This window comes from Ovis aries, chromosome 2 (genome assembly GCF_016772045.2).
Source record: "Ovis aries strain OAR_USU_Benz2616 breed Rambouillet chromosome 2, ARS-UI_Ramb_v3.0, whole genome shotgun sequence".
In the NCBI taxonomy this organism is placed as follows: domain Eukaryota; kingdom Metazoa; phylum Chordata; class Mammalia; order Artiodactyla; family Bovidae; genus Ovis; species Ovis aries.
Genome location: NC_056055.1, coordinates 127,622,133 through 127,649,979, shown reverse-complemented (window position 1 = coordinate 127,649,979; position 27,847 = coordinate 127,622,133). Strand labels below are relative to the sequence as shown.

General features: G+C 38.9%; 1 protein-coding gene across 6 annotated transcripts in view; it reads right to left on the bottom strand.

Moving 5' to 3' along the window:
* PDE1A (phosphodiesterase 1A) overlaps nucleotides 1–27,847 on the bottom strand; it is a 401,628-nt gene that overhangs the window by 10,793 nt on the left and 362,988 nt on the right. Inside the window, exon 14 of one of the 6 annotated variants that reach the window (XM_060409674.1) lies at nucleotides 976–26,563. The exons of the other annotated variants lie outside the window; for them this stretch is intronic. Within the exon in view, the coding sequence (XP_060265657.1) occupies nucleotides 26,517–26,563 (47 nt within the window). The 3' untranslated portion in view covers nucleotides 976–26,516. Of the gene's footprint in view, nucleotides 1–975; nucleotides 26,564–27,847 lie in introns of those variants that run through there. 6 annotated transcript variants of the gene reach the window in all.

Sequence of the window (27,847 nt, the reverse complement as noted above, 5' to 3'; positions counted from 1 at the left end):
AGAAAACTTGACTTAGTGTTCCTATAAAATATAACTAAAGTAATAATTTCCCCTTTGGCACCATTCTTTTAGGAGAATGCTTTAATATCTATTGAAATACTTATTTCCAGATGGGATTTGTCTGATTGAATCACAGATCTTTTTTAAAAATTTATTTAGTAGAGTATAATTGCTCTTCTATGTTGCGTTAGTTTCTGCTGTACAACAATGTGAATCACCTGCTGTTGTTCAGTAGCTAAGTCGTGTCCAGCTCTTTGTGACTCCACCCACTGAGCGCACCAGGCTTCCCTGTCCATCGTCATCTTCCGTAGACTTTCCTCTTGAGCCACCCCCACCATCCCACCCATCTAGGTCATCACAGATTACCAAGCTGAGCTCTCTGTATTACACAGCAACTTCCCACTAGATACTTATTTCACACATGGTGTTAGTGGTTCAATTGTGTCCGACTCTGAAACCCCATGGACTGTAGCCCGTCAGGCTTCTCTGTCCATGGGATCTTCCAGGCAAGAATCCTGACGTGGGTTGCCACTTCCTACTCCAAGGGATCTGACGTGGGTTGCCACTTCCTACTCCAAGGGATCTTCTGAACCTGTGTGTCTGGCACCTCCTGCACTGGCAGGAGGATTCTTTACCAGCAGCATCTGGGAAGCCCTTGACACATAGTACTGTATTAATATAAATGTCAGCTCAACTCTCTCAATTTGTTCCACTCTCTTCCCTCCCTGTGTCCACAAGTCAGTTCTGTGTCTGGGTCTCTATTACTGCCCTGCAAAAAGGTTCATCAGTACCATTTTTCTAGATTCCATATATACGTGTTTTTGTTATTCAGTCACTAAGTCATGTCCAACTCTTTGCAATTCCGTGGACTGCAGCATGCCAGGCTTCCCTGTCCTTCACTATCTCCCAGAGCTTGTTCAAACTCATGTCCATTGCATCAGTGATGCCATCCAATTATCACATTAATATATGATATTTTGTTTTTCTTTTTCTGACATATTTCCACTCTCTATTACAGACTCTAGGTTTATCCACCTCACTATAAATGACCCGATTTAATTCCTTTTTATGGCTAATATTCCATGTTATATAGGCACCACATCTTTATCCATTCATCTGTAGATGGACATCTAAATTGCTTCTATGTCCTAGTTATTATAAATAGTGCTGCAATGAACATTGGGATGTGTGTGTCTTTTTGAATTATAGTTTTGGCAACCCACTCCAGTGTTCTTGCCTGGAGAATCCCAGGGACAGCGGAGCCTGGTGGGCTGCAGTCTATGGGGTTGCACAGAGTCGGACACGACTGAAGCGACTTAGCAGCAGCAGCAGCAGGGTATATGCCCAGTGGTGGGATTGCTGGGTCATATGGTAGTTGTGTCCCTAGTGGTTCAGTGGTAAATAATCTGCCTGCAATGCCAGAGATGTGGGTTTGATCACTGGATCTGATCCCTGGGTTGGGGAGATCCCCTGGAGGAGGGCATGGCAACCCACCCTAGTAGTCCTGCCTGGAGAATCCCACGGACAGAGGAGCCTGGTGGGATACAAACCATTGAGTCTCAAAGAGTCAGACATGACTGTACTAAGCACGCATGCACATGGAATTCTGTTTTTAGAAAATAGGCTCTTGTGGCAGAGAGATGGTGAAAATGTAAGGGCATTTATTATCTTCAAAGGTAGGAAAGAAGGGGAAAGATTTAGGGTAGTGAAACGAAAATCGCTCAAATCATACTTTGCTGTAAAGAGTGATGGGAACCAGTTGTGGGTATTTTAAGATTTGGCTCTTAGAACCAATTTAATGTGAAAGGCAATATGGGCCTTCTCTACTTTCTCAATCAGGGAAAATATAGGTTGAAAACCGGGTCTTAGAAGTGTGCCAAAATTCACATTTTCTTTATTTTTTACAGATGAAGAGAGAAAAAAATACATAAAGAATACTAATTTGGGGTATTCATCTAAACTAGTTTCAAAAGTTAAAAGCTGGGAAAAATTGTAAATTGACTAAAACATTTTGGCTTTGCTTTTAGTATCCTAGTTAATTGGGTTTTCTATTTGAACCTGGATTAAGAAAAAGATCTCAGCTGCTTTCAGCAAAAATGTTTAATGCAAATCTACTTTTGTGCCTAAACGGAGAATACTGAACATAACTGAACTTGTTTTAATAATAGATAACCCTGCTAAAAACCCTGAGGGTTATTGTTCTAAGCATAAGTCATTAATTCTCACTCCCCTATATATGCAGAATAGAGTATTATCCATGTTTCCTGGCTCTAGGGAACTATTAAAAGATCAATTCTTCATTTTACTGCTTTGTCATCAATTCTACTCAATTTGAAAGTTAAACAAAAATTGGTTTAAGCTTTTATTTTCAATGTGAGATTTTATAACATGATGCTACTACAATCAGAAATTTATTTCTTAAATTATTCAATTTTAATAATGTTAGAAAAACCAGTGCAGCAAGCACATTATATAATCTTCCCAATTATCCACAATCTCTGGCCTACAATATTCCATAAGGTTCTGAGCTCTTGTATTTTAAAAGGGTCCAAACATGAACATGAGATATGATCAGATTTTGAACTCTAAGTCTTTATGTGAGTGTGTGCATTAGTTGCTCGGTCCTGTCTGACTCTTTGCAATCCCATGGACTGCAGCCTGCCAGGTTCTTCGGTCCATGGAATTCTCCAGGCAAGAATACAGGAGTGGGCTGCCATTTCCTTCTCCACTAGGTCTTTATACTAAACCTTTAAAAAGTATGCAATATTAACACATAAACAACTTTAAATTTCAAATCCTTATTAAAGTCTGTCTACATGGATTTTTAACATGAATATGCTGTTACATATTGATTTATGAAATCATAAGTGATCTGTTAGAATATAGGTTAATAAGAAACAATTGCAAAGTTTATTGCTGTTAATAATAGTATTACCAGCAACAGCAAAAACAGTAGTTAATATTCAAAGAATAGTTATCATGTACCAGGCACTGTGCCCAATGCTCCTTGTAGTTTACCCTTTAATCCTCCCTAAATTTTTTATTGCCCAAAGTCACGTACCATCTAAGGAGCCAAACTAAGCCTTCAACCTCAGAGTCACATATTAAATCAAATAGTTCGGTCACACAGTAGAAACTCTCTGCAAAGGGGTAGATTTCTGTTGTATCTAAAAGAGCAATAGCATTTTGTGTTGCCTGGAGAAATACAATGCAAAGACTGAAGTTGAAAAAACATGCCATTTTTAATCTTCCTGTTCTGACAAACTACTGAGATTCAAGATTCAGTTCTTCAGAGAAGAATGAGTAGTTTGATAGTAAGAAAAGTGAGCAGCACTCCCTACAAAACTTTCCTTTTACTATTATTTCCTATAGTAACACCTGCAGGACAGACAGGCTAATACTCAAATCCCAAGACCCACACAGGGCCTATACTCAGGGGTATTTCAAAGTGAAGGATGCAAGAAGGACCCAAATATTCTCTTGCCATATTCTCATACCATGGAGAAGAAATAATAGAGATTTCCTTTCTCTGGGAGTAATGAGAAGTTATTCTATTTAAAATCTAGCATAAATATATGACTGAGGTAAGTACACTGAAAAAGTCAAAAGATGTAAATATGAAAACTCCACCATCATTTCTGTCTCAACGATTTCTGACTTCCATCCTGCAACACCATCAACGGCAGACCTTAGGGATCGCAACCTGCATATAGTATTTTCCATGCATATTCATACATAGCAAGAACAAGGAATTGTTTCAAAGACTGCAAACATCACAAATTATTAATTTTTTAGTGTTTATGATCATATTCTTCAGTGAAAAGAGCACTTTTTCGGTATGATTTTCCATCTATAGAAGACGAGAGAAGAAAGAGTTTATGAATTGATTTTGTTTGCCATTTTCCCCTTGGAGACAAAAACCGCTTACAATATTCATCAAGCTGAATGCATAATTTTCAGCAAGTAGGTACTTACTACAGAAAAAAAGACTGAGAAAATATTGGGGGTGTGCATAATCCAAAATTCAAGGAGGCTTTAGATATACCTGATGATATTTTATTCATGTTTTTTGACAAACATACCCCCAAACAATTGCTGGGTTTTTTTTGTTTGTTTGTTTGTTTAGCTTTAGTCACCAAATCTTAGAGGGCTTAGTTCATAACGACATTGATTAAGGTCTAAGAGTCAGCCAAAGTAGAAACTAGTCTCAGAAGTCCAGCTATCTCATCTGGAATGAGGAAGACTAATGTTTTCACAAAATGCCTTCCATGCTACTTCTTCTCTCCTATGTACATGTTCCTCCTAACTTAGACTATTTTGAAGAAAAGTATATAGAGTATCTTGTCTAATTAGAGTTAGTTGAAATTAGTAGTGGAATAAATCGCTTCTCCTGGTCATGTACGCAATTTGGTCCTATTGCATGCAGTACATTTAGAATTTGTAGATCCATGCTTTAAAATAAAAGCACTTTAAGCGATCAGTCACAGAGCACTTTATTGATCTGTGACATTTAGCCAGGATTGTGGGAGCAGTGTGATCTCTAAACCACAATGGCTAATATAACAGAATTACTTTCATGATGGATGTATGTGTTAGCAGCTTCAGCTCAGTTCAGTTCAGTTCAGTTCAGTCGCTCAATCGTGTCCGACTCTTTGCAACCCCATGAATCGCAGCACATCAGGCCTCCCTGTCCATCACCAACTCCCGGAGTTCACTCAGACTCACGTCCATTGAGTTAGTGATGCCATCCAGCCATCCCATCCTCTGTCATCCCCTTCTCCTCCTGCCCCCAATCCCTCCCAGGATCAGAGTCTTTTCCAATGAGTCAACTCTTCTCATGAGGTGGCCAAAGTACTGGAGCTTCAGCTTTAGCATCATTCCTTCCAAAGAAATTCCAGGGCTGATCTCTTTCAGAATGGACTGGTTGGATCTCCTTGCAGTCCAAGGGACTCTCAAGAGTCTTCTCCAACACCACAGTTCAAACGCATCAATTCTTCGGCATTCAGCCTTCTTCGCAGTCCAATGCTCACATACAAACATGACCACAGGAAAAACCATAGCCTTGACTAGATGGACCTTTGTTGGCAAAATGATATCTCTGCTTTTGAATATACTGTCTAGGTTGGTCATAACTTTCCTTCCAAGGAGTAAGCGTCTTTTAATTTCGTGGCTGCAATCACCATCTGCAGTGATTTTGGAGCCCCCCAAAATAAAGTGTTTCCACTGTTTCCCCATCTACTTCCCATGAAGTGATGGGACCGGATGCCATGATCTTCGTTTTCTGAATGTTGAGCTTTAAGCCAACTTTTCACTCTCTTTCACTTTCATCAAGAAGCTTTTTAGTTCCTCTTCACTTTCTGTCATAAGGGTGATATCATCTGCATATCTGAGGTTATTGATATTTCTCCCGGCAATCTTGATTCCAGCTTGTGTTTCTTCCAGTCCAGCATTTCTCATGATGTACTTTGCATATAAGTTAAATAAGCAGGATGACAATATACAGCCTTGACGTGTTAGCTGCTTAGACGTGTCCAACTCCTTACGATCCCATTGGCTGTAGCCCACTAGTTTCTTCTGTCCATGGAATTTCCCAATCTAGGATATTGGAATGGGTTGCCATTCCCTTCTCCAGGAGATCTTCTGGACCCAAGTATTGAACCCAGGTCTTCTGCATTGCTGGCAGATTCTTTACTATCTGAGCTACCAGGGAAGTCCAAGGAAATGTTCAGGTTTATTTTTTTTTAAGGAAAAATTGTTCTTTATTTCCAGTCCCTTGGAAATGTTTCCAAACCCAAATTGAACCCAGGTCTTCTGCTTTGCAGGCAGAGTCTTTACTGTCTGAGCCACTAGGGAGGTTTCAAGATGGAGGTGAACTTATTTTGAATTGTTGCTGTTGTTCAGTCACCAAGTCGTGTCCGACTCTGCCATCCCATGGACTACAACACACCAGGCTTCCCTGTCCTTCACTATCACTTGGAGTTTATAGATACTCTCTTACCTCTACATTGAAGAAAACACCAAAACCATTACCTTATTTTTGTTGAAATTCTTTTATTTGATGAGATTTCTATTTCTTATGGATGACTGTGGGTTTTCTGTAACCAGCAACTGTATACATGCTTAGCCCAGATAGAAGGGTGATATGGGGACACAGAACACTTCTGAAAGAATTCCATGTCCAGAGTAATGAGATATTTTTATTGTGTGGGTTCTTGTGCTGAATTTCTCTCTTCAACTTTCACAAAAGTTTCCTGATACAAATCACAAGTAGTCCAACTCTTCAAAGGTCACTCACGATAAGTTATCTTGCTACAAAATGAGCCTAGGTTGGGTTTTGAAGATGATATGGAAATAAAGTTTGAGCATCAGATTCTTAAAGATTTTCACCATTTTCCCTAGAAGGCTTATGTATTAAACCTCACATGAAGAGATTTATTGGATCATTTTTCTTTTCCCCTACACTTTCCATAATTTCTTCAGAGAAATTAAATATATCTGTCTCTTGAGAAACCTATATGCAGGTCAGGAAACAACAGTTAGAACTGGACATGGAACAACAGACTGGTTCCAAATAGGAAAAGGAGTATGTTAAGGCTGTATATTGTCACTCTGCTTATTTAACTTCTATGCAGAGTACATCATGAGAAACGCTGGGCTGGAAGAAGTACAAGCTGGAATCAAGGTTGCTGGGAGAAATATTAACAAACTCAGATATGCAGATGATATCACCCTTATGGCAGAAAGTGAAGAGGAACTAAAGAGCCTTGTGATGAAAGTGAAAGAGGAGAGTGAAAAAGTTGGCTTAAAGCTCAACATTCAGAAAATGAAGATCATGGAATCTGGTCCCATCACTTCATGGCAAATAGATGGGGAAACAGTGGAAACAGTGTTAGACTTTATTTGGGTGGGGCTCCAAAATGACTGCAGATGGTGATTGCAGCCATGAAATTGAAAGATGCTTACTCATTGGAAGGAAAGTTATGACCAACTTAGGTAGCATATTCAAAAGCAGAGACATTACTTTGCCAACAAAGGTCCATCTAGTCAAGGCTATGGTTTTTCCAGTGGTCATATATGGATGTGAGAGTTGGACTGTGAAGAAAGCTGAGCACCGAAGAATTGATGCTTTTGAACTGTGGTGTTGGAGAAGACTCTTGAGAATCCCTTGGACTGCAAGGAGATCCAACCAGTCCATCCTAAAGGAGATCAGTCCTGGGTGTTCATTGGAAGGACTGATGCCGAAGCTGAAATTCCAATACTTTGGCCACCTTATGTGAAGAGTTGACTCATTGGAAAAGACCCTGATGCTGGGAAAGATTGAGGGCAGGAGGAGAAAGGGATGATGGAGGATGAGATGGCTGGATAGCATCACCAACTCGAGGACATGAGTTTGGGTGAACTCTGGGAGTTGGTGATGGACAGGAAGGCCTGGCGTGCTGCAATTCATGGGGTCGCAAAGAGTCGGACATGACTGAGCGACTGAACTGAACTGAAGAAAAGTCATGGGAAATGCCAGGCTGGATGAAGCACAAGCTGTAATCAAGATTGCTGGGAGAAATATCAACAAACTCAGATATGCAGATGATACCACCCTTATGGCAGAAAGTGAAGAGCCTCTTAATGAAAGTGAAAGAGGAGAGTGAAAAAGCTGGCTTAAAACTTGACATTCAAAAAAATGAAGTTCAAGGCATCCACTCCCATCACTAGTGGCAAATAGATGGGGAAATAATGGAAACAGTGATAGCCTATTTTCTTGGGATACAAAATACTGCAGAAGGTGACTGCAGCCATGAAATTAAAAGACGCTTGCTCCTTGGAAGAAAAGCTGTGACAAACCTAGACAGAATATTAAAAAGCAGAGACAGTACTTTGCCAACAAAGGTCCATGTAGTCAAAGCTATTGTTTTTCCAGTAGTCATGTATGGATGTGAGAATTGGACCATAAAGAAAGCTGAGCACTGAAGAATTAATGCTTTTGAACTGTGGTGTTGGAGAAAACTCTTGTGCCCCTTGGACTGCAAGATTAAACCAGTCAATCTTAAAGAAATCAGTCCTGCATATTTATTGGAAGGATTGATGCTGAAGCTGAAGCTTCAATACTTTGGCCACCTGATGTGAAGAACTGACTCCCTAGAAAAGACCCTGATTCTGGGAAAGATTGAAGGTAGGAGAGAAGGAAACAACATAGGATGAGATGGTTGGATGGCTTCACCAACTTGATGGACATGAGTTTGAGTAGGCTCCGGGAGTTGGTGATGGACAAGGAAGCCTGGCATGCTGCAGTCCATAGGGTCACAAAGAGTTGGATACGACTGAGTGACTGAACTGAGTGAAGAAAGGTCAAAGACTTCAGCTGTAAATCTTTTTTTTTTTTTTTTGCATGGCTTCTGGGAATTTCCTAGATTCCCATAGTTAACAAGGTAACATTATGTTAGTCAAAGTCTGAACAACATTCCTAGAGGAAATAAACTCAGAATTGGAAAGTTTGAGCTATATATAAGCTCTAACTCTAAGCACACTTTAAGGGATAATAATTACAATGGTGAAATATTCTTTTGGGGAAAAAGTGAATTGCCACAAGCCAAGTTTCCTGGATTAGTTAAAATGTCTTCTTTATGAGAGCATTTAGGTCTGCAGAATACTCTTTTTTATTTTTTTTTAATTTTTTTTAGAATACTCTTTTTTAGAAATGTTTTATTTTCCTAAAGGATTCTGTGCCAAGAAAAAGTAAAAGCAAGTATCTTAAGTGGCAGAATCCTGAACAGAAAGTATTTAGATAAAGGTGGAACATTTCAGCTCTACAAATTGAGTAACTTGAATAAGTCAATTCCATTCCTTCTTCACTCATGCGGAAAACTGGATGGATCTGAGAGAGATTTGCAGGATGTACTCTATGGGCTATCTTGATGGATTAACTTAAGAATCAAAGTTGATAGAAGAGTCTAGATCAATTCACTCTACAGTAATTCACTCTATTGATTAATGGAATTGATCTGCTGCACATTTTATCGTAAGTTAAGCAGAAACTCATTTCAGAGTTTTATGAGTAGGTAAAGCTTTTCCATAGTATACTTCCTTAAAGGAAGCCTCTTTTTCAAGACCTCCATATAATTTGGAGACATAAATGCGAGCCCTGGAGAATAAAAAGAATTACAGTAGAAAACACTAAATTCTAAACACTTGATATGCATTGACATTTAATCCTCGCAACAGTCATTTTTACGATCCTCCCTTTAGAAATGAGCAAATGGAAACAGATTAAATAACTTATTGATTACTTAGCAAATAAGTGACTGGAACAGAGATGAATAAGATGGTCTAGTTCCAGGGTTCTGGATCTGAACTCTACTCTATGCAGCTTTATCTTGGATGTGATTTAATACGTGCTATTATTTTTTTTTCTTTCCTCAGTATGATTATATGCCTTATCTTTGAAATTACATCTGATGGGTAAATGATAGCTACCCTCACTTTTTATTTTTATGAAGGTGGATCCAGAGAGTAAGAATAAATAACTTCTTTGTGAAAATACATTCTTCAGTATTAGACACCAGCCAGTCTCAGCTAATTAATTATTGGGGTGTTCCTATTAGTCTAGTACCATAACCATGAAGTCAGCTGTTAGGGGATCACAGTGAAAAAGGAGTAGAAGAGTAATTAAAAATAAATAAATAAACTTTTCAGGAGGACTTAAACTCACTTTTATATTGCATAGTTATTCTCAAATCTCAAAAAATAATTAGGCTATTTTACCCCTGTCATTCACACCTACTAAAGTATAAACATTTTTTCAAAGATAATGTCCCTTACAATTTTTATAAATCATTTATAATGGCAGAAAATTATTAAAGCATTTGGTCAGCAGAACAGAGGTTAAAATTAATATAAAATATAAATTAAGTTTATGAAAAACACATTACCTTTTTGGTGTCTTGGAAGGCAAAAATATAAGGATAAGCTTTATTGTAGAAATGACAAAATTAGTGATTAGCTGCTCAAAGAATATTTACTAACACACTATATTATCTCAGTAAAGAAAAATGCTACAAAATGCCACTTAAGCAAATATTTGAGAACATAAAGATGCTGATATAGTCATAGCAGCTGAGCTAGGTGAACCAAGGAATTTTTGGCTGTTGTTTATGTAGTTGGCAACACTAATTAAGCAATCTGCAGAAATGGATCCCCTTTCTCTCCACAGATTTCCAGGAAGTAGACTGAAATCTTCAAGTGTTTTGGTCAAATTAGAGCTGCCACCATGCATGAGGTTTTACTTAAAGATGTTTACTGATCAGGAAAACATAACACTTCTGTGAACTAGTTTTTGCTTCTGAAAAAAAAAGGACCTTATTTTAACAATCTATCTATAGAAATGATATAAAAATGTTGTGGAAAGCTAAACTGTAATTAGCATTTATGACCAGTCATGCCTGTAAGAATTATTGTGGTAAAATTATCAAGATAAATATAATTGATGTATTCTTCATTTTTAACATTTTTACTTTGATCCTAAAAACTTTCATGATTTTTTTTATTCATCAGTGGTGATCCTGAAGGTGATTCTTTTGTTTTTTTCTAATTCAGCTTATTTTCTTCTGTATTTGAATTATTGCCTAAAAAGTCTAGATTCCCAGGGCTCAATTAGAGTTGATTTCAACTAAAGTAGATACTCTAAGAATCTAATAAGCTGTGCTGTCATTTTTCTAAAGTGAGGTATAATTTACATACACATGTATTAGTTTATATGTTAGTTTGGGGTATGTAGCATAATAATTCCATATTTATATACATTGTAAAATAATCTCCAAAATAAGATGGATGGAGAGTTATTGCCCCAAGATACATCAGCTCCAAAGACCACCTCCCCTTCCCAGTTGAGAAAGGACCACATCTTCCTTCCACTCATCTTCCTGCCAGCCCAGATCTCTGCTTGTTGTACTCCTACCACCCTCAGGGAAATTATTTCTTCATTATCCCTGAATCAACCAATAATCACTGGAGAAACAAGCCTGTGACTCCTACATTCTTTCCAAGCTTTATTATCCATGCAAATATAGGTGAGGAGTTCACACACACTAGAGCAATCATTTAAGTGAAAGTCGCTCAGTCGTGTCCTGTTCTTTGAGACCCCACTGACTATACAGTCCATGGACTTCTCCAGTCCAGAATACTGGAGTGGGTAGCCTTTTTCTTCTCCAGGGGATCTTCCCAACCCAGGGATCGAATCCAGGTCTTCCGCCTTGCAGGCAGATTCTTTATTAGCTGAGCCACAGGGGAAACCCCTGAATTCTGCAGTTGTTATAGTTACTCCATCAACGGACAGTTCCAGTAAGTCTTCTGCTATGTGGTAGTTCGGGGCTTCCCTGATAGCTCAGTTGGTAAAGAATTTATCTGCAATTCAGGAGACCTGGGTTTGATCCCTGGGTTGGGAAGATCCGCTGGAGGAGGGAAAGACTAGTCCATGGAGTTGCAAAGAGTTGGACACAACTGGGCAACTTTCACTTTCACATGTAGCAGTTTGGAAAATGCAAATAAACCAACAAATAACTTTTCGAAGATGATCTAGAAACTACTCAGAAGGTCACTGGCTCTGAATATAGACAAACTAGGCACAAATCCCAGCCTTTCCAAAGACTGTGTGAATTTAGACAAATAATTTAGGTTCACTGAGCCTTGGTTTTATCAGACTACAATTCTTCCTTTGTAGAGTTGCTATAATAAATGTTTATATAAATGACCAATGGGCAAATCAATAAATGATGCAACATTTCATATTTTTCAACACTTTAAAACAAAAAATGTCTTTAAGTGATAACTTGCATATTTTTTGAAAGCTCATAGGATCAGGTATGTTGGGAATGGACAGAAATAGGTTTGATAAAGCAATTATGCTAGTCTTAAATAAGTTTTCAAAGAATTTTTTTCCTTTTGCTGGGTTTACTCCTGCTACTGTTGCTGCTACTAAGTCGCTTCAGGCATGTCCAACTCTGTGCGACCCCATAGATGGCAGCCCACCAGACACCCCCGTCCCTGGGATTCTCCAGGCAAGAACACTGGAGTGGTTTGCCATTTCCTTCTCCAATGCATGAAGGTGAAAAGTGAAAGTGAAGTCGTTCAGTCGTGTCCAACTCCTAGTGAACCCATGGACTGCAGCCCACCAGGCTCCTCGGTCCATGGGATTTGCCAGGCAAGAGTACTGGAGTGGGGGGCCATCGCCTTCTCCAGGTTTACTCCTACCATAATGCTGTTCTCAGTGTATTATATGAAACTGTGAAAAGAAATGAAGCTTGACTCTTTTATAACACATGTGCAAATCTATGGCTTGTGTGGCTTAACTTACCTCCTCCAGACCTCAGTTTTCACAGTGGTAAATGGTGATAATACGATAATACCTAAGTCATAAAGTTGTTTGGCTGTTAAGTGGATAATGACTGTGAAAGGACTCAGTATATGGCCTGGCCAGTAAATATGTACTTAGCGGAGTATAAATTTGTACTCTGTTTAGCACTAATACTAATATAATAACAAAAATCACTTATTATATATAATATACACTATTGCAATTTAAGATATTTCAAATCCAAATAACAATATGTAAGATTTAATTAGTGAACCTCTTACACTCTACTAAAATGTCATGCTAATTATAATGTAAATTTGATCTTTTAAAATTTTAATGCTCTTTCATCGATTTTAAATGTTACCTTTACTACTGGTGGGAAATACTGCCAGTTTTGTTTAACTTTTCAAGCAATTATATAAGAGCTATTTTAGGAAACTTTGTTTCCTTTTAAGAAAAATCTATGAGTTTTTCTAAAATAAATGATTTTAAGTAAATGTGTTTGATTATAATGCTATTATATATTCAATACATTTCAGATAAATTATATTTAAAGTAAGAAAGTATCCAAATTATCAGTAACTCATACGATGATTTTCTAATTACAAAGCTAGGTCGTAGGTTTAGGGATGAAGTTTTAAAAAAATGTCCTGATAATAGTATAAAATTAAAGTTTTATAAGGATTTAATGAAGTTGAAAATAATAAACAAACCATGATCACACTAGAGACTTTTGAGCATGCTTGAAGAACTATAGATACTTTAGGCCAATTGTCAGGCTTTTGTTTTGTTCAATGGGTTAAATCTGAGAGGCCAGAACTACATTGCTCTGTGCAACTAGGGATTTTAGAGGCAGAGAGAAGAAAGAGAAGAGAACTCTTAAGTCAACAGAAATGAAAGATCAGCAGTTTTGGAGAGAGAACAGAGGTGAGTGGTGACGAATGATTTAAATTTTTGCTTTAAAACATAATGTTAAGACAAAAAAGCTTCCAATGTACTTGGAACTGAGTTTATCAATGGAGGAGCTGAAAAGGTCGTGAGTAAAGGACTCAGTCAAATGCTGAGCATAAATTTTGATTACACTTGCTGGAAGAGAGTAGGACCTGAAAGGGAGAACTGTCTCAAAGAGCTGTTCCCTACATAATGCCCCTGCTCTTTAGACCCCTCTGGCCTCCATAATCTCTGCTCAACAGTGCAGCATCCAGCCCTGCACAAACTTCCCCATCACCGCCTTCTCCATTCCCCAAATATCTACTGTCACACTTCTTACCCCAGGGTTTTCAGAGGCGACAAAGCTCCTATGAACTCTTATACTTATTTATTGCAGTTTATTGCAAAGTAGAATTACAGCAAGGGACTGGGTATTGGGTGTCTGAAAATAAAAGTATAGACATTAAGCAATGGGAGAAGTTCAGGGGGAATAGCCCCTCATTTGCTTTTTCCTTTTGCCATTTATCTGTGGAATTTAGATATTTAAGCTAACAAAGAAAAGTATGGTACCACACAGTGGATAACATCATTTCATTTATATGAACTCACCAGTAAAATGAGACTTTACTAGAAAAGAGTCAACTCACCTCTACTCGACACTAACAGAGCTCTTACATGGCCCTGAGCAGTAACCACTGAAGATCCAAAACTGAATATCACGTGAGTTCTGCTCTCAAAAAAAACCCTATAGGTATTTGTTTTCAACTTAGTAGGCCTTTGTAAATATTTTCAGAATGACCTCATCAGCAATTGGCAATATTTTATCAAGCTCTGTAGTTTTGACATGTGTAACACATTCTGACTGTAATAGCTTATAATACGCAGTGGTTCTCATTGGGTGGAGGACGGTGCACATCTCCAAAGGGGAATATCAGAATTTTAAGGCATGAGTAATTGACATCACATTCTGAATCTCCTCCACTCCCACTCCTATTCCAGCACTGATACTGGTATACTCCTTCTGAATACATTTTTCTCCTCCCATTCTGGGACTTGGAAGGCAGAACATAAATATTCTAACTGCAGTAGAAATAAGTTTCAGTTCAGTTCAGTTCAGTTGCTCAGTCGTGTCTGATTCTTTGTGACCCCATGGACTGCAGCATGCCAGGCCTCTCTGTCCATCACGGACTCCCAGAGTTTACTCCCGGAGTTTACTCATGTACATTGATTCGGTGCTGCCATCCAACCATCTCATCCTCTGTCATCCCCTTCTCCTACTATAAAATTTTCCAAGATCAGGGTCTTTTCAAATGAGTCAGTTCTTCGCATCAGGTGGCCAAAGTATTGGAGTTTAGCTTCAACATCAGGCCTTCCAATGAATATTCAGGACTGATTTCCTTTAGGATGGACTGGTTGGATCTACTTGAAGTCCAAGGGACTCTCAAGAGTCTTCAACATCACAGTTCAAAAGCATCAATTCTTCAGCACTCAGCTTTCTTTATAGTCCAACTCTCACATCAATACATGACCAGCAGAAAAACCATAGCCTTGACTAGATGGACCTTTGTAGCAAAGTAATATCTCTGCTTTTTAATATGCTATCTAGACTGATCATAACTTTTCTTCCAAGGAGTAAGCATCTTTTAATTTCATGGGTGTAGTCACCATCTGCAGTGCTTTTGGAGCCCCTCAAAATAAAGTCTGCCACTGTTTCCCCACTTATTTGCCATGAAGTGATGGGACCGGATGCCATGATCTTCATTTTCTGAATACTGAGCTTTAAGCCAACTTTCTCACTCTCCTCTTTCACTTTCATCAAGAGGTGCTTTAGTTCTTCTTTGTTTTCTGCCATAAGGGCGGTGTCATCTGCATATCTGAGGTTATTGATATTTCTCCTGGCAATCTTGATTCCAGCTCATGCTTTATCCAGCCCAGCATTTCTCATGATGTACTTGGCATAAAAGTTAGATAAGCAGGGTGACAATATACAGCCTTGACATACTCCTTTCCCTATTTGGAACCAGTCTGTTGTTCCATGTCCAGTTCTAACTGTTGCTTCCTGACCTGCATACAAACTTCTCAAGAGGCAGGTCACATGGTCTGGTATTTCCATCTCTTTCAGAATTTTCCACTTTGTGATTATCCACACAGTCAAAGGCTTTGACATAGTCAGTAACGCAGAAATAGATGTTTTTCTTGAACTCTCTTGCTTTTTTGATAATCCAGAAGATGTTGGCGATTTGATCTCTGGTTCCTCTGTCTTTTCTAAATCCAGCTTGAACATCCAGAAGTTCACAGTTCACGTACTACTGAAGCCTGGCTTGGAGAATTTTCAGCATTACTTTACTAGCGTGTGAGATTAATGCAACTGTGTGGTAGATTGAGAATTCTTTGGCATTGCTTTTCTTAGGGACTGAATGAAAACTGACCTTTTCCAGTCCTGTGACCACTGCTGAGTTTTCCAAATTTGCTGGCATATTGAGTGCAGCACTTTCAAAGCATCATCTTTCAGGATTTGAAATAGCTCAACTGGAATTCCATCACCTCTACTAGCTTTGTTCATCGTGATGCTTCCTAAGGCACACTTGACTTCTCATTCCAGGATGTCTGGCTCTAGGTGAGTAATCACACCATCGTGATTATCTGGGTCGTCAAGATCTTTTTTGTATAGCTGTTCTGTGTATTCTTGCCACCTCTTCTTAATATCTTCTGCTTCTGTTAGGTCCATATCATTTCTGTCCTCTACTGAGCCCATCTTTGCATGAAATGGTCCCTTGGTATCTCTAGTTTTCTTGAAGAGATCTCTAGTCTTTCCCATTCTATTGTTTTCCTCTATTTCTTTGTCCTGATCGCTGGCTGAGGAAGGCTTTCTTATCTCTCCTTTCTATTCTTTAGAACTCTGCATTCAGATGGGTGTATCTTTCCTTTTCTCCTTTGCTTTTCACCTCTCTTCTTTTCATAGCTATTTGTAAGGCCTCCTCAGACAGTCATTTTGCTTTTTTGCATTTCTTTTCCATGGGGATGGTCTTAATCCCTGTCTCCTGTACAATGTCATGAAACTCCATCCATAGAATGGAGGTTCTAATCCCTCCCTTGAATCTATTTCTAACTTCCACTGATAATCATAAGGAATTTGATTTAGGTCATACCTAAATGGTCTAGTGGTCCTCCTTAGTTTCTTCAATTTAAGTCTGAATTTGGCAGGAAGGATTTCATGATCTGAGCCACAGTCAGCTCCCAGTCTTGTTTTTGCTGACTGTATAGAGCTTCTCCATCTTTGGCTGCAAAGAATATAATCAATCTGATTTCAGCATTAACTATCTGGTGATGTCCATGTGTAGAGTCTTCTCCTGTGTTGTTGGAAGAGGGTGTTTGCTCTGACAAGTGCATCCTCTTGGCAAAACCTTGTTAGCCTTTGCCCTGCTTCATTCTGTACACCTTGGCCAAATTTGCCTGTTACCCCAGGTGTTTCTTGACTTCCTACTTTTGCATTCCAGTCCCCTAAAATGAAAAGAACATCTTTTTTTGGATGTTAGCTCTAGAAAGTCTTGTAAGTCTTCATAGAACTGTTCAACTTCAGCTTCTTCAGCATTACTGGTCGGGACATAGGCTTGGATTACCATGATATTGAATTGTTTGCCTTGGAAACAAACAGAGATCATTCTGTCATTTTGAGATTCCATCCAAGTACTGCATTTCGGCAGAGAAGGCAATGGCACCCCACTCCAGTACTCTTGCCTTTAAAATCCCATGGATGGAAGAGCCTGGTTGTGAAGAGTTGGACATGACTGAGTGATTTCACTTTCACTTTTCACTTTCATGAATTGGAGAAGGAAATGGCAACCCACTCTAGTGTCCTTGTCTGGAGAATCTCAGGGACGGTGGAGCCTGGTGGGCTGCTATCTACGGGGTCGCACAGAGTTGGACACGACTGAAGTGACTTAGCAGCAGGAGCAGCAGGACTGCATTTTGGACCCTTTTGTTGACCATGATGGCTACTCCATTTCTTCTAAGGGATTCTTGCTCACAGTAGTAGATATAATGGTCATCTGAGTTAAATTCACCCAATCCAGTCCATCTTAGTTCGCTGATTCCGAGAATGTCAACGTTCACTCTTGCCATCTCCTGTTTGACCGCTTCCAATTTACCTTGATTCATGGACCTGACATTCCAGGTTCCTATGCAATATTGCTCTTTATAGCATCAGACTTTTCTTCTATCACCAGTCACATCCACAACTGCATGTTGTTTTTGCTTTTGCTCTGTCTCTTCATCCTGTCTTGAGTTATTTCTCTACTAATCTCCCGTAGCATACTGGGCACCTACCTACCTGGGGCGTTCATCTTTCAGTGTACATTTTTGCCTTTTCGTACTGTTCAAGGGGTTCTCAAGGCAAGAATACTGAAGTGGCTTGGCATTCCCTTCTCCAGTGGACCACATTTTGTCAGACCTCTCCAGCATGACCCACCCATCTTCAGTGGCTCCACAGGGCACAGCTCATAGTTTTATTGAGTTAGACAAGGCTGTGGTCCATGTGATCAGATTGCTCAGTTTTCTGTGATTGTGTTTTTCATCTGTCTGCCCTCTGATGGAAAAGGATAAGAGGTTTATGGAAGCTTCCTTATGGGAGAGATGGGCGGGGCCTTGCTCAGTAAATCTTTCATCTAATTTTCTGTTGATGGGTAGAGCTGTGTTCCTTCCTTGCTATTTACCTGGGGTCAAACTATGGTGGAGGTAATGAATATAACGGCTTCCCTGATGGCTCAGAGGTTAAAGCGTCTGCCTGCAATGAGGGAGAGCCAGGTTCAATCCCTGGGTCCGATCCCTGGGTCAGGAAGATCCCCTGGAGAAGGAAATGGCAACCCACTCCAGTATTCTTGCCTGGAGAATTCCATGGACAAAGGAGCCTGGCGGGCTACAGTCTATGGGGTCGCAGAATCGGACACGACTGAGCAACTTCACTTTCACTTTAGTGAAGATAATGGCGACCTCCTTCAAAAGGTCCCCTGCATGTACTTACTGCTACACTCACTGCTCCCAACCCTGCAGCAGGCCATCACTGACCCACGCCTCTCCACTAGAGACTCCTGGACACTCCTGGGAAAGTCAGGGTCAGTCTCTCATGGGATCACTGCTCCTTTCTCCTGGGTCCTGGTGCACACAAGATTCTGTTTGTGCCCTCCAAGAGTCTATTTCCCAGTCCTGTGTAAGTTCTGGCAGGTCTATTGTGGGGTTAATAGTGACCTCCTCCAAGAGGGCTTATGCCATACCAAATCTGCTGCACCCAGAGCCCCTGTCCCTGTAGCAAACTGACCCATACCTCCACAGGAGATCCTCAAACACAGTTCTGTCTCTGTCTCTGTGGGGTCCCTGGGTCCTGGTGCGTACAAGGTTTGTTTGAGCCCTCTGGGCGTCTCTGGAGGGAATAGGGTTTGATTCTAAACATGAATGAGGTGGTTATACTTATGTAAGTAACAGGCTTCTTGGAGAAGGCATTTTCATGGAGTTTTGGATGATGGGTAAGATTTTAATAAGCAAAGTGAAAGAGGGGGTCCAAGAAGTGCATTACATGAGGAGGAAAGAACAGGATAAAGGTACAGAGAAAGTCCACTGACTTTTCCAGAGAAGAAGGCAAACGTTCCAGGATCGAGACATGTGATCCAAGGTGATATTTTACGGGACAGAATTATCAAGGTACGTACTGTCACTCCCTGGTCCAGTTTGCTAGTGTGAAGCTGGCTCAGATCCTAATCAGTTCTTGGCTTGCCTTGACCATGAGCTGATCAAGTTTCCTACTCTCCCCTTCATGTCCTCCATATTAATTTAAAAACACAGAAGTGTTCTATTTTTGAACTACCTCTAAACTGGAGATAAGCCAATTGAACTTTTAAAAAACAAAGTAGTCCTGATGATGCTAATATGCTGCCAGGGTTGAAAACAACTGAGTCATGTCTTGACAATAAATGAGTGAGTGAATGAATGAGGTACATATAAGCACATACTCACTGTGTGAACTGTTCCTTAAACTCTTCGAGGGTTAAGTGACTTTTGTGAATGCCACCTCTTAGAACTTTATAATTCTGATCTTCCAAAGGTTCCGTTCTACCAAATGCATACTCTTGTTCTATTGTACTAATAATGTAGAAGGCTAGCTGAAGAGATTAAATTAAAAATAAGAACAATACAATAAATATATAATAGAATACATAATTTAATCTACTCACAATTTAAAATATGACTTAAAAATTACTGGCAAGATCTCATTTAGACTGGCAATTACACTTTTGGACCAAAATTGGAGAGAAAATGAGAGTGGAGCTCTAGTTTTTATCTCTGAAAGACTTTTTTTCCCTCTGCTTGTTTACTTGTCCCTTCTGAAATATAAGAAGTATGCAATATTTTCTCAAAAATAGGCTGGAGAGTCACAGTTCTGGGGATTTAGGAGTTATAAAATATATTATGTTTTATAAAAAGATAATGGAAATAGTAACTGAAATATTTTGTGAACAAATATTTATAAGCAACCTTTGAAAGTAATTCAATGCAAAGTAACAAGGACATGTTTTTGTTCTTTTCCAAAAAAACCTATTTTTATTCTCTCTAGCGAACAGATGTAAGAGTGAGATGCACTATTAGAGACTAACAGGGATTGCTGCAGCTGCTGCTGCTGCTGCTGCTGCTAAGTCGCTTCAGTTGTGTCTGACTCTGTGCGACCCCATAGACAGCAGCCCACCAGGCTCTGCCGTCCCTGGGATTCTCCAGGCAAGAACACTGGAGTGGGTTGCCATTTCCTTCTCCAGTGCATGAAAGTGAAAAGTGAAAGTGAAGTTGCTCAGTCGTGTCTGACTCTTAGCGACCCCATGGACTGCAGCCTACCAGGCTCCTCCGTCCAGGGGTTTTCCAGGCAAGAGTACTGGAGTGGGGTGCCATTGTCTTCTCCAAATAGGGATTGCTAGCCAATAAGAAAATAAAAAAAATCTAACAAAGTTTTATGAGATGTGAGGGCAGAGTGATATAGGTGTTTGGGAGTGAAAGTACTGCTGTGTCACTGGTTTGGGTGTGATACTTGGGCTAACAGTTTACTCTTCCTGAGCAGTTTATCATCTGTCAGCTCTAATGATTCACTGAGGAAGCTCTCTAAAGGCCCTAGAGGTTTTGAAGAGAGCCTGAAGTTGCGCGGCCTTGTTTCCTAACAACGCCAAGGATCCAGGTTTCTCCAAAGAGGAGCAAAGGAGGAAGAGAAATGTGACATTCAGATGGGATTACTCCTGACTGCTCCAGAGGCAACTCTCACACCCTATTGAAACCAAAAAGAAGAATCAGCCTCACTTAAGTAGTGGAACTTTTAAAAAGGATGGGAAAATCTGCAGCAATCAGTCAGTATGCATGTGTGTGTGAGATGACAGTTTCTTGCACTGTTCTTAAAGTTCCCTAAGTTAGACACTGAGTGGAAATGGAGCAAATTGATTATCTACACTATGTTATAGCATTCAATTCTTAAAATGGGCTTTTTGGGCCCTGTACTTACAGGAAAAAGATAATTTAACTGAATTCAACTTCCTAAATATGTCTTAAGATTGCACTGGACCTTACTAGCAAAGAGATGATTCTCTCTCTCTCTTTTTTTTTAAACTGATTTTTCTGTGATCAAAAATGTCAGTTTCCCCCCAAAACAATTTTTAAAACTATTAACCACACTGAAAAACCTCAAAGAACTTAAGATTAATTTCATTTTGTATTACATGATTTAGTTCATTTAAAACCATTCAAATTAAAAGAAAAATGAAACTGTTTTTTTTTTCTTGCAAAGTAGTGCAAAACACTTGATAAATGTTAACTGAGTAATATTGTTTTAAATGAAGTGACTTTGACAATCACTTTATTTTTAATTTCTCTTCTGAAACAACTACAAAAGCTGTTTGCCTTGTTGCACAGATGCTGTGAACTATTAACTTATCTGGTTTTGTTCCCACTCACTGGTCATCAAGGTCCTTGCTCATTCAGACAAGCAGACATAGGTATTATTACTGAAGTACCCAGAAACAAGGCATATACTCTTAGCCTTCAGACTCAAAAGCCATATCCATGTATGGGACAAAGTTTCTTGAAAAATACTTAGTCAAGTTCTTTACTTCCCCACTCATACCTCCAGAAGATCCAGGTTTCTCATTTCATGGACATGGACTGAGGTTTTTACCAAAAATAACAAGAAAGTTAAGGGTAGCCTTCAGATTGGAGGTGGAAAAGGTTTGACTCATTGTTCCAGTGGCAATTTTTCCCATTCCTATGGAACTGAAGGAAAATAGGAGAGGGAAGAGAATTGAAAGATACAAGAAAGCTAGAAACTTACAGCCTCCGAGACAGGACCCTGGGCTTAGCCAGACCTGTCACATTTTGGGTTATTTCTAAGTGGGAAAGTATGAAAGATTTTAGAAATAAAATCAGGGATCTACAAGTAAAGGAGAAATTTGTCTCCTCAGAGTTTCCATATCTGGAATTTTGAGAGGTGGAAGCAAGGTAGGTACTCTCAGGTGCAAGGCCTAGAGTAGAGTAGGCTATACAGAAGGTGAGAGAAAAAGTCTGGAAAAGCAGTTTTCAGTCATATGTGAGGAAGAGCAGTCTGTCCTCTAGGCCTGAGAAGCATCAAAAGTAAAGAAGAATGAGAGTGAGCAGACTGTGGAGAGCAAAGTGCTGATGGCCCATAGTGATAGAAACGAGGGATTCATGGTCAGAAGCAAGAGCTAATAGCTTGAAATAGATGGGAGGATATCGGTCTGGAAGGATGAGAGGGAGAGTGTCCAGAAGTCAAACAAGGACTGTGCTTATCCCAAACCCATAACACTTCATTAGTCTCTTGGGACTTTGATGCCAGCTAAAGAAGAAGGAAAAGGAGGTAAAAAAAATCTTAATTTTTTCTCCCCAATATCTTACATTTACCAAGCTTGTGTGTGTGTCTGTATTAGCTGCTCAGTTGTGTCCAACTCTTTGCAACTCCATGGACTGTAGACCGCCAGGCTCCTCTATTCATGGAACTCTCTAGGCAAGAATACTGGAGTGAGTTGCCATTCCCTTCTCCAGGGGAACTTCCTAACCAGGGATCGAACCCGGACCTCCCACATTGTGGGTAGATTCTTTACCACCTGAGCCACTAGGGAAGTGCTTGCCAAGCTTACTCTGATTCAATTAAAACATTTAAATAAGTTTATGCACACAAGCTTTTTATAATCATGCAACAAAGGGACTTAAGCTAGAAACAATGATTGGTCACAGAAAAAGAATGCGAGTTACATTATTTGTGCACCCACTTTGAGGACTAAGAAACAGTATAGTTGTATACTATTTATTAAATAAAAACTTAAACACTTACAGTTTAAAAAATCTGTACAGTATTTGGATACATTTTTTTCTGTCTCATTTTGTCTGTCAAGATCCCAAAATCTTTGCTGAAATAGACAACAGCTATTTGGGTCATCTTGGATAATTCTCACAAAACATGGCATTGAGTGGAAAACTATACATAAATGAATATAAATGACATGATTCCACTTTCGCCAGGTTTTAAAATAAGCAAAACTAAGCTATGCATTGTTTAAGGTTACACAAATAGGAGTAACAGCTTTAAAAAAAGATAGAGAAAAGGTATAATTATCACAAAATTCAGGGTAGTGATTAGACAATGGGAGGGAGAGAAGGAAAGAAATGATCAGAGAAGGACTTATAGAGCTACTCAGCCATGGAAATACTTTATTCCGTGGCCTAGATGGTAGGTTTTCTCTCCTTCCCATCTTTTTTCTTTTGCTCCTTCTTCTTCCCCGCTTTGCCCCCCCACCTCCTCTGCCTCCTATTTTTCTTTCACCATATAATTGCTTGAGTTTCAAATTTGTGACAGCTACTGTTCTCACATCTTGGGATACATTAGTGATTAAAGCACACACCTCTGTCCTCACCAACCTTATTTTTATTGGGAAAAAGACACCTGATGCGAAGAGCTGACTCATTGGAAAAGACCCCACTGCTGGGAAAGATTGAAGGCAGGAGGAGAAGGGGACGACAGAGGATGAGACGGTTGGATGGCATCGCCAACTCAACGGACATGGGTTTGAGTAAGCTCTAGGAGCTGGTGTGGACAGGGAAGCCTGGTGTGCTGCAGTCCATGGGGTTGCAAAGAGTCAGACAGCCAGGCGACCGAACTGAACTGAACTGAACTGAAAACACCCTGATAATGGTAATAATTGAGGGCAGGAGGAGAAGGGGGCAACAGAGGATGATATTGCTAGATGGCATCACTGACTCAGTAGACATGAGTTTGAGCAAATTCTGGGTGTAAAAGACAGGGAAGCCTGGTGTGCTGCAGTCCATGGGGTCACAAGGAGTCGGACATGACTGAGCAACTGAACAACAATGACAACAAGAGAGACAATAAAAATTAAAGCTAATAAGTCAATTATTTATAGGCCAGAGAGTGATGTGTTATGGGAAAACAGTGGGGATTATCAGGGGGCAAGGGAAACTGAATCAGCAAGATGAAGGAGGTGAAGGCAGATTATATAAAGCTCTATACATGGTAGCATACTGCATCAAAACCAACTGTCACATTTTAGAAAATTTACAAGCTATTTGTCAAACCGACATTCTTAAAAGTAAAATTATATAAACTTACAATTAAATAAATCGTATTCAAAACAAAGGTGGCACTTAGAAACCATCATGTGATAATTATTTTGATACATTTTACTATTATCTATATTATGAGCTTAATTATTTCTGCCATTTCCCAACTCCATGTTTAAAGAAATTATATAGACAGCTTGAAACAGGCCATGGTGGGAATATTCACACCATGGATATCATCAAACCTTCCAGACTGGGGCTTGATTTCTTGTTTTATTCCTGTCTAAAATGGTGGAGATAATGATAAAAATAAAGATTGAATTTAAAAGTGTATCATGTCTAGAGTTGCTACATTATAAATAGTACAAAATATTGAGGGAATTTCCCCCCACTCTTCAAATACTATTATCCAATTAAGCGACAAAGAAGTCATCTGCATCTCTGATGAAAAAGTGAAGTTGAATATGCCTGTCATGTTTTTTAAATTCAGACATGTATTTCTGTACATTCATCTTCCTTCTTGACATAAATAAAAAATCATTCTGAATGACACCCATTTGTCAGTTGCAACCATAAGTTGACAACAGACACAAGAGTTTGTCAAAAATTGGTGAAAGTATTCTGAGAGAATCAATTAGCTAGACAGAATTTATAAGACTATTGTTTATTAGTGCTTATAAATTATGTGTTATACATTCTTTATAGTAATAACTTGTATAATAATAAACATATATATATACATGTACACGTGTGTGTGTGCACACATTTTTGAGCTAATTGTTAAATTTTGCTAGCATACTATTTCATGTGTGTGTATGCATGCTAAGTCACTTCGATCATATCCGACTCTTTGTGACCCTATCAACTGTAGCCCGACAGGGTCCTCTGTCCATGGGATTCTCCAGGCAAGAATACTGGAGAAGGTTGCCATGCCCTCCTCCAGGGGATCTTCCCCACCCAGGGATCGAATCGGGGTCTCTTGTCTCTTGCATTGGCAGGTGGGTTCTTTACACTTGCACCACCTGGGAAGCCCACTATTGCTTATAGGCCACTATAATGATTGTCTGTTAAGATAATGTATACTTTCTTATTAACTTATAAATACTACATATATGTTTTTATATATTCTTTTGCAATATGCTGCATCTCACAAAATTTTAAAAACCCTGAACACTAAATAATTTAAAAAATTCTATGTAAAGATTAAGGAAACTGAATTAGCAGATAAAAACTAACCCACAAGTAAAACACTGAGCTTACTGGTATTTTAAAGGTAGTCCTACCAATTTCACTTAGAGTCAAGAATTTTCAAACTCCAACTCATTTTATAAGGCTACTGTAATTTCAGTACTAAAACTAGACAAGGTCAGTATGAGAAAGGGAAACAACAGCTAATCTCATCCACAAATATAAATTTTATAATGCAAGCCAAAGTTTATATATATATATATAACAAAGGTGATACATAACAATTGAGTTTATCCAAGAAATATAAGGTAGTTCAACATTAGAAAATCTATTAATATAATTCACTGTATGAACTAATTAAAAAGAAAAATCATGTGAATTATTTTAAAAAGCTACAGAAAAGGCATTTGTTAAAACTAAATGTTTTATTTCAAATTTATTTTCTTAATATTGATGGGGATATAATTAACCTCATAAAGAGCAGATCAAAGAAATTAAGGTCTATCACACTATGCTGAAACATTAACCATCTTCCTTTAAATTCAGAGACAAGTTGAATGCCATCATTACTTTCATTTCAGGTCATTCTAGATAAACTTGCTAGCATAGTTATCTCAAAAGAAACAATCATAAAAGGCATGCATTTGGAGAAGAAAAAACTGTCCTTTGTAGAAGTGCCTGTGTGTGCCTGCTAAGTCACTTCAGTCTTGTCTCTTTGCAACTCTATGGACTCCTTTGTCCATGGGATTCTTCAGGCAAGAATGCTGGAGTGGGTTGCCATGGCCTCCTCCAGAGATTTGTAAAAGAGAAGTATGCAAAGGCAAATGGTATTTCTATACACCGGCAAGAAATACTCATTCACAAAGCAATAAAAATATAAAGTACTGATGGAAAGTCCAACAGACTATATTCAGGAACTTTAAACATAGTATTATTAATCATAAATATTAAGTGATTACATAATATATTACATGCTTAGTAGGGTACCTAACATCTAATATCACTAACGAGTATTCTCTGTCATCATTACTATTGTCATTATTACCAAAGAAAAATAAGTTTCTGATAAACATGAAAGAAGACATAAGAATGATAAGATAAATGTGAATAGGATGACTTAATACTATAAAGATGACAATTCCCCCACATTTATATCAAAGAGATTCTAATAAAGACTCCATTATTTTCCTTTTTTTGGTGGAGCATATGAACTACTGAGCCAAAGTAGGTTTCAAAAGTTTCAGATGAATGATATTATACTGAACACATTCTATGCCTCTAGAGCAACTACGTAGGGAATATGTCACAAAAAGAAACTAGAAAGCACTGGTGTGTTTGACATTTTTAATAGATATTCTAAAATGTCACGCTTGCCTTAAGCTAGCTCTAGGTTTCCTTCTGGTTCTAAACAGCTGTGATTTGCGCACAATGCGACTCCAGTAGCGTCTCAGTTCTCACGTTGCCTCCTTTTCCACTTCTTAATCTTCTTTGTGCCTAGTGTTTTGGGGTTTGAATCAATATTAAATAAATCATAAAATTACTCAGTACAGTAAGAAACATAGTGCATTCCATTCCAGACTGACCACCCAGATTTCACCCTGGGACATAACTAGTTCTTCTCAAGTACACATTCTCTTTGAGAAGATAGGAAAGAAAACAGATCTGGGATTCATTTATGATTTTCGTTTTAGTGGACCTAGGTCAGTTTGGAATTCTCATGTCTAAAGAGAATCCAGACTCTCAGGTGACTTAAAAAAACAACTCTTTCGCTTCAAGGGAGAACAGATATTTGTGCTTGCCACTTGGGGCTCTTCTAAACAAAATCTAATCTACTCCTCCATCTCAGCTTCAGACACAGGCATTGTTCAAGACATAGGAAGGCAGGTCACCAGTGAAAATGAGACTCTTATGTGGCACTTTATAAAGAATACATTTCTTTTCTGTAAAGGATTTTCTTGGCGGTTAACTGGGAGTATCTCTCACCCATTGGCCATCAAACGTACTCTCTTTTCTCATTTCCTTGATGTCTTGTTCTCAATGCTGCACTATAGACATTCAGAACTCTGGGGCATAAATGCAGACTGATCAGAATTTATGGAAATATTTGCTCCTTCATTAGGAAAGATATGATTTTCCCAATAATAACATTTATCGAGGGTAAGAAAAGTTATGTGATTTGTCTGAAAATCCATAGATAGAAATAGAAAAGTGACTCTCTCCACCATTTCCCTCCACATGCCTCAGTAGAAAGACAGCCACATACTCTGTTAAAATCTCCTGTCTGCTCTTGAGTAGTACAGAAGAAGGTAGAGATTGGGCAAAGACTTAAGATGCTAAGGAAGGCTGAATAGATAATGAAGGCATTCACTCACTCTAAATGGATACCTTTAACCAAAATGAGTTTGGGATGGAAGAAAGCATTTGTTTTCCTTTTTGTGTTTGCCATTCAAGGGCTTTACTTTTTGAAAATACCCTGTATCAAAAAGGAATGTGTAAAAATATAAAAATAGAGCTACCATATGACTCTGCAATCCCACTCCTGGGCATATATCCAGAGAAAAACATGATCCAAAAGGATACGTGCACCCCATGTTCACTGCAGCGCTGTTGACAATAGCAAAGACATGGGAGCAACCTGAATGATCCCGAGGAATGGCTAAAGACGACGTGGCACGTGTATGCAATGGAATAGTACTCAGCCACGAAGAAGAATGAAATACTGACATTTGCCCCAACATGGATAGACCTAGAGATTGTCGTACTGAGTGAAGTCAGAGA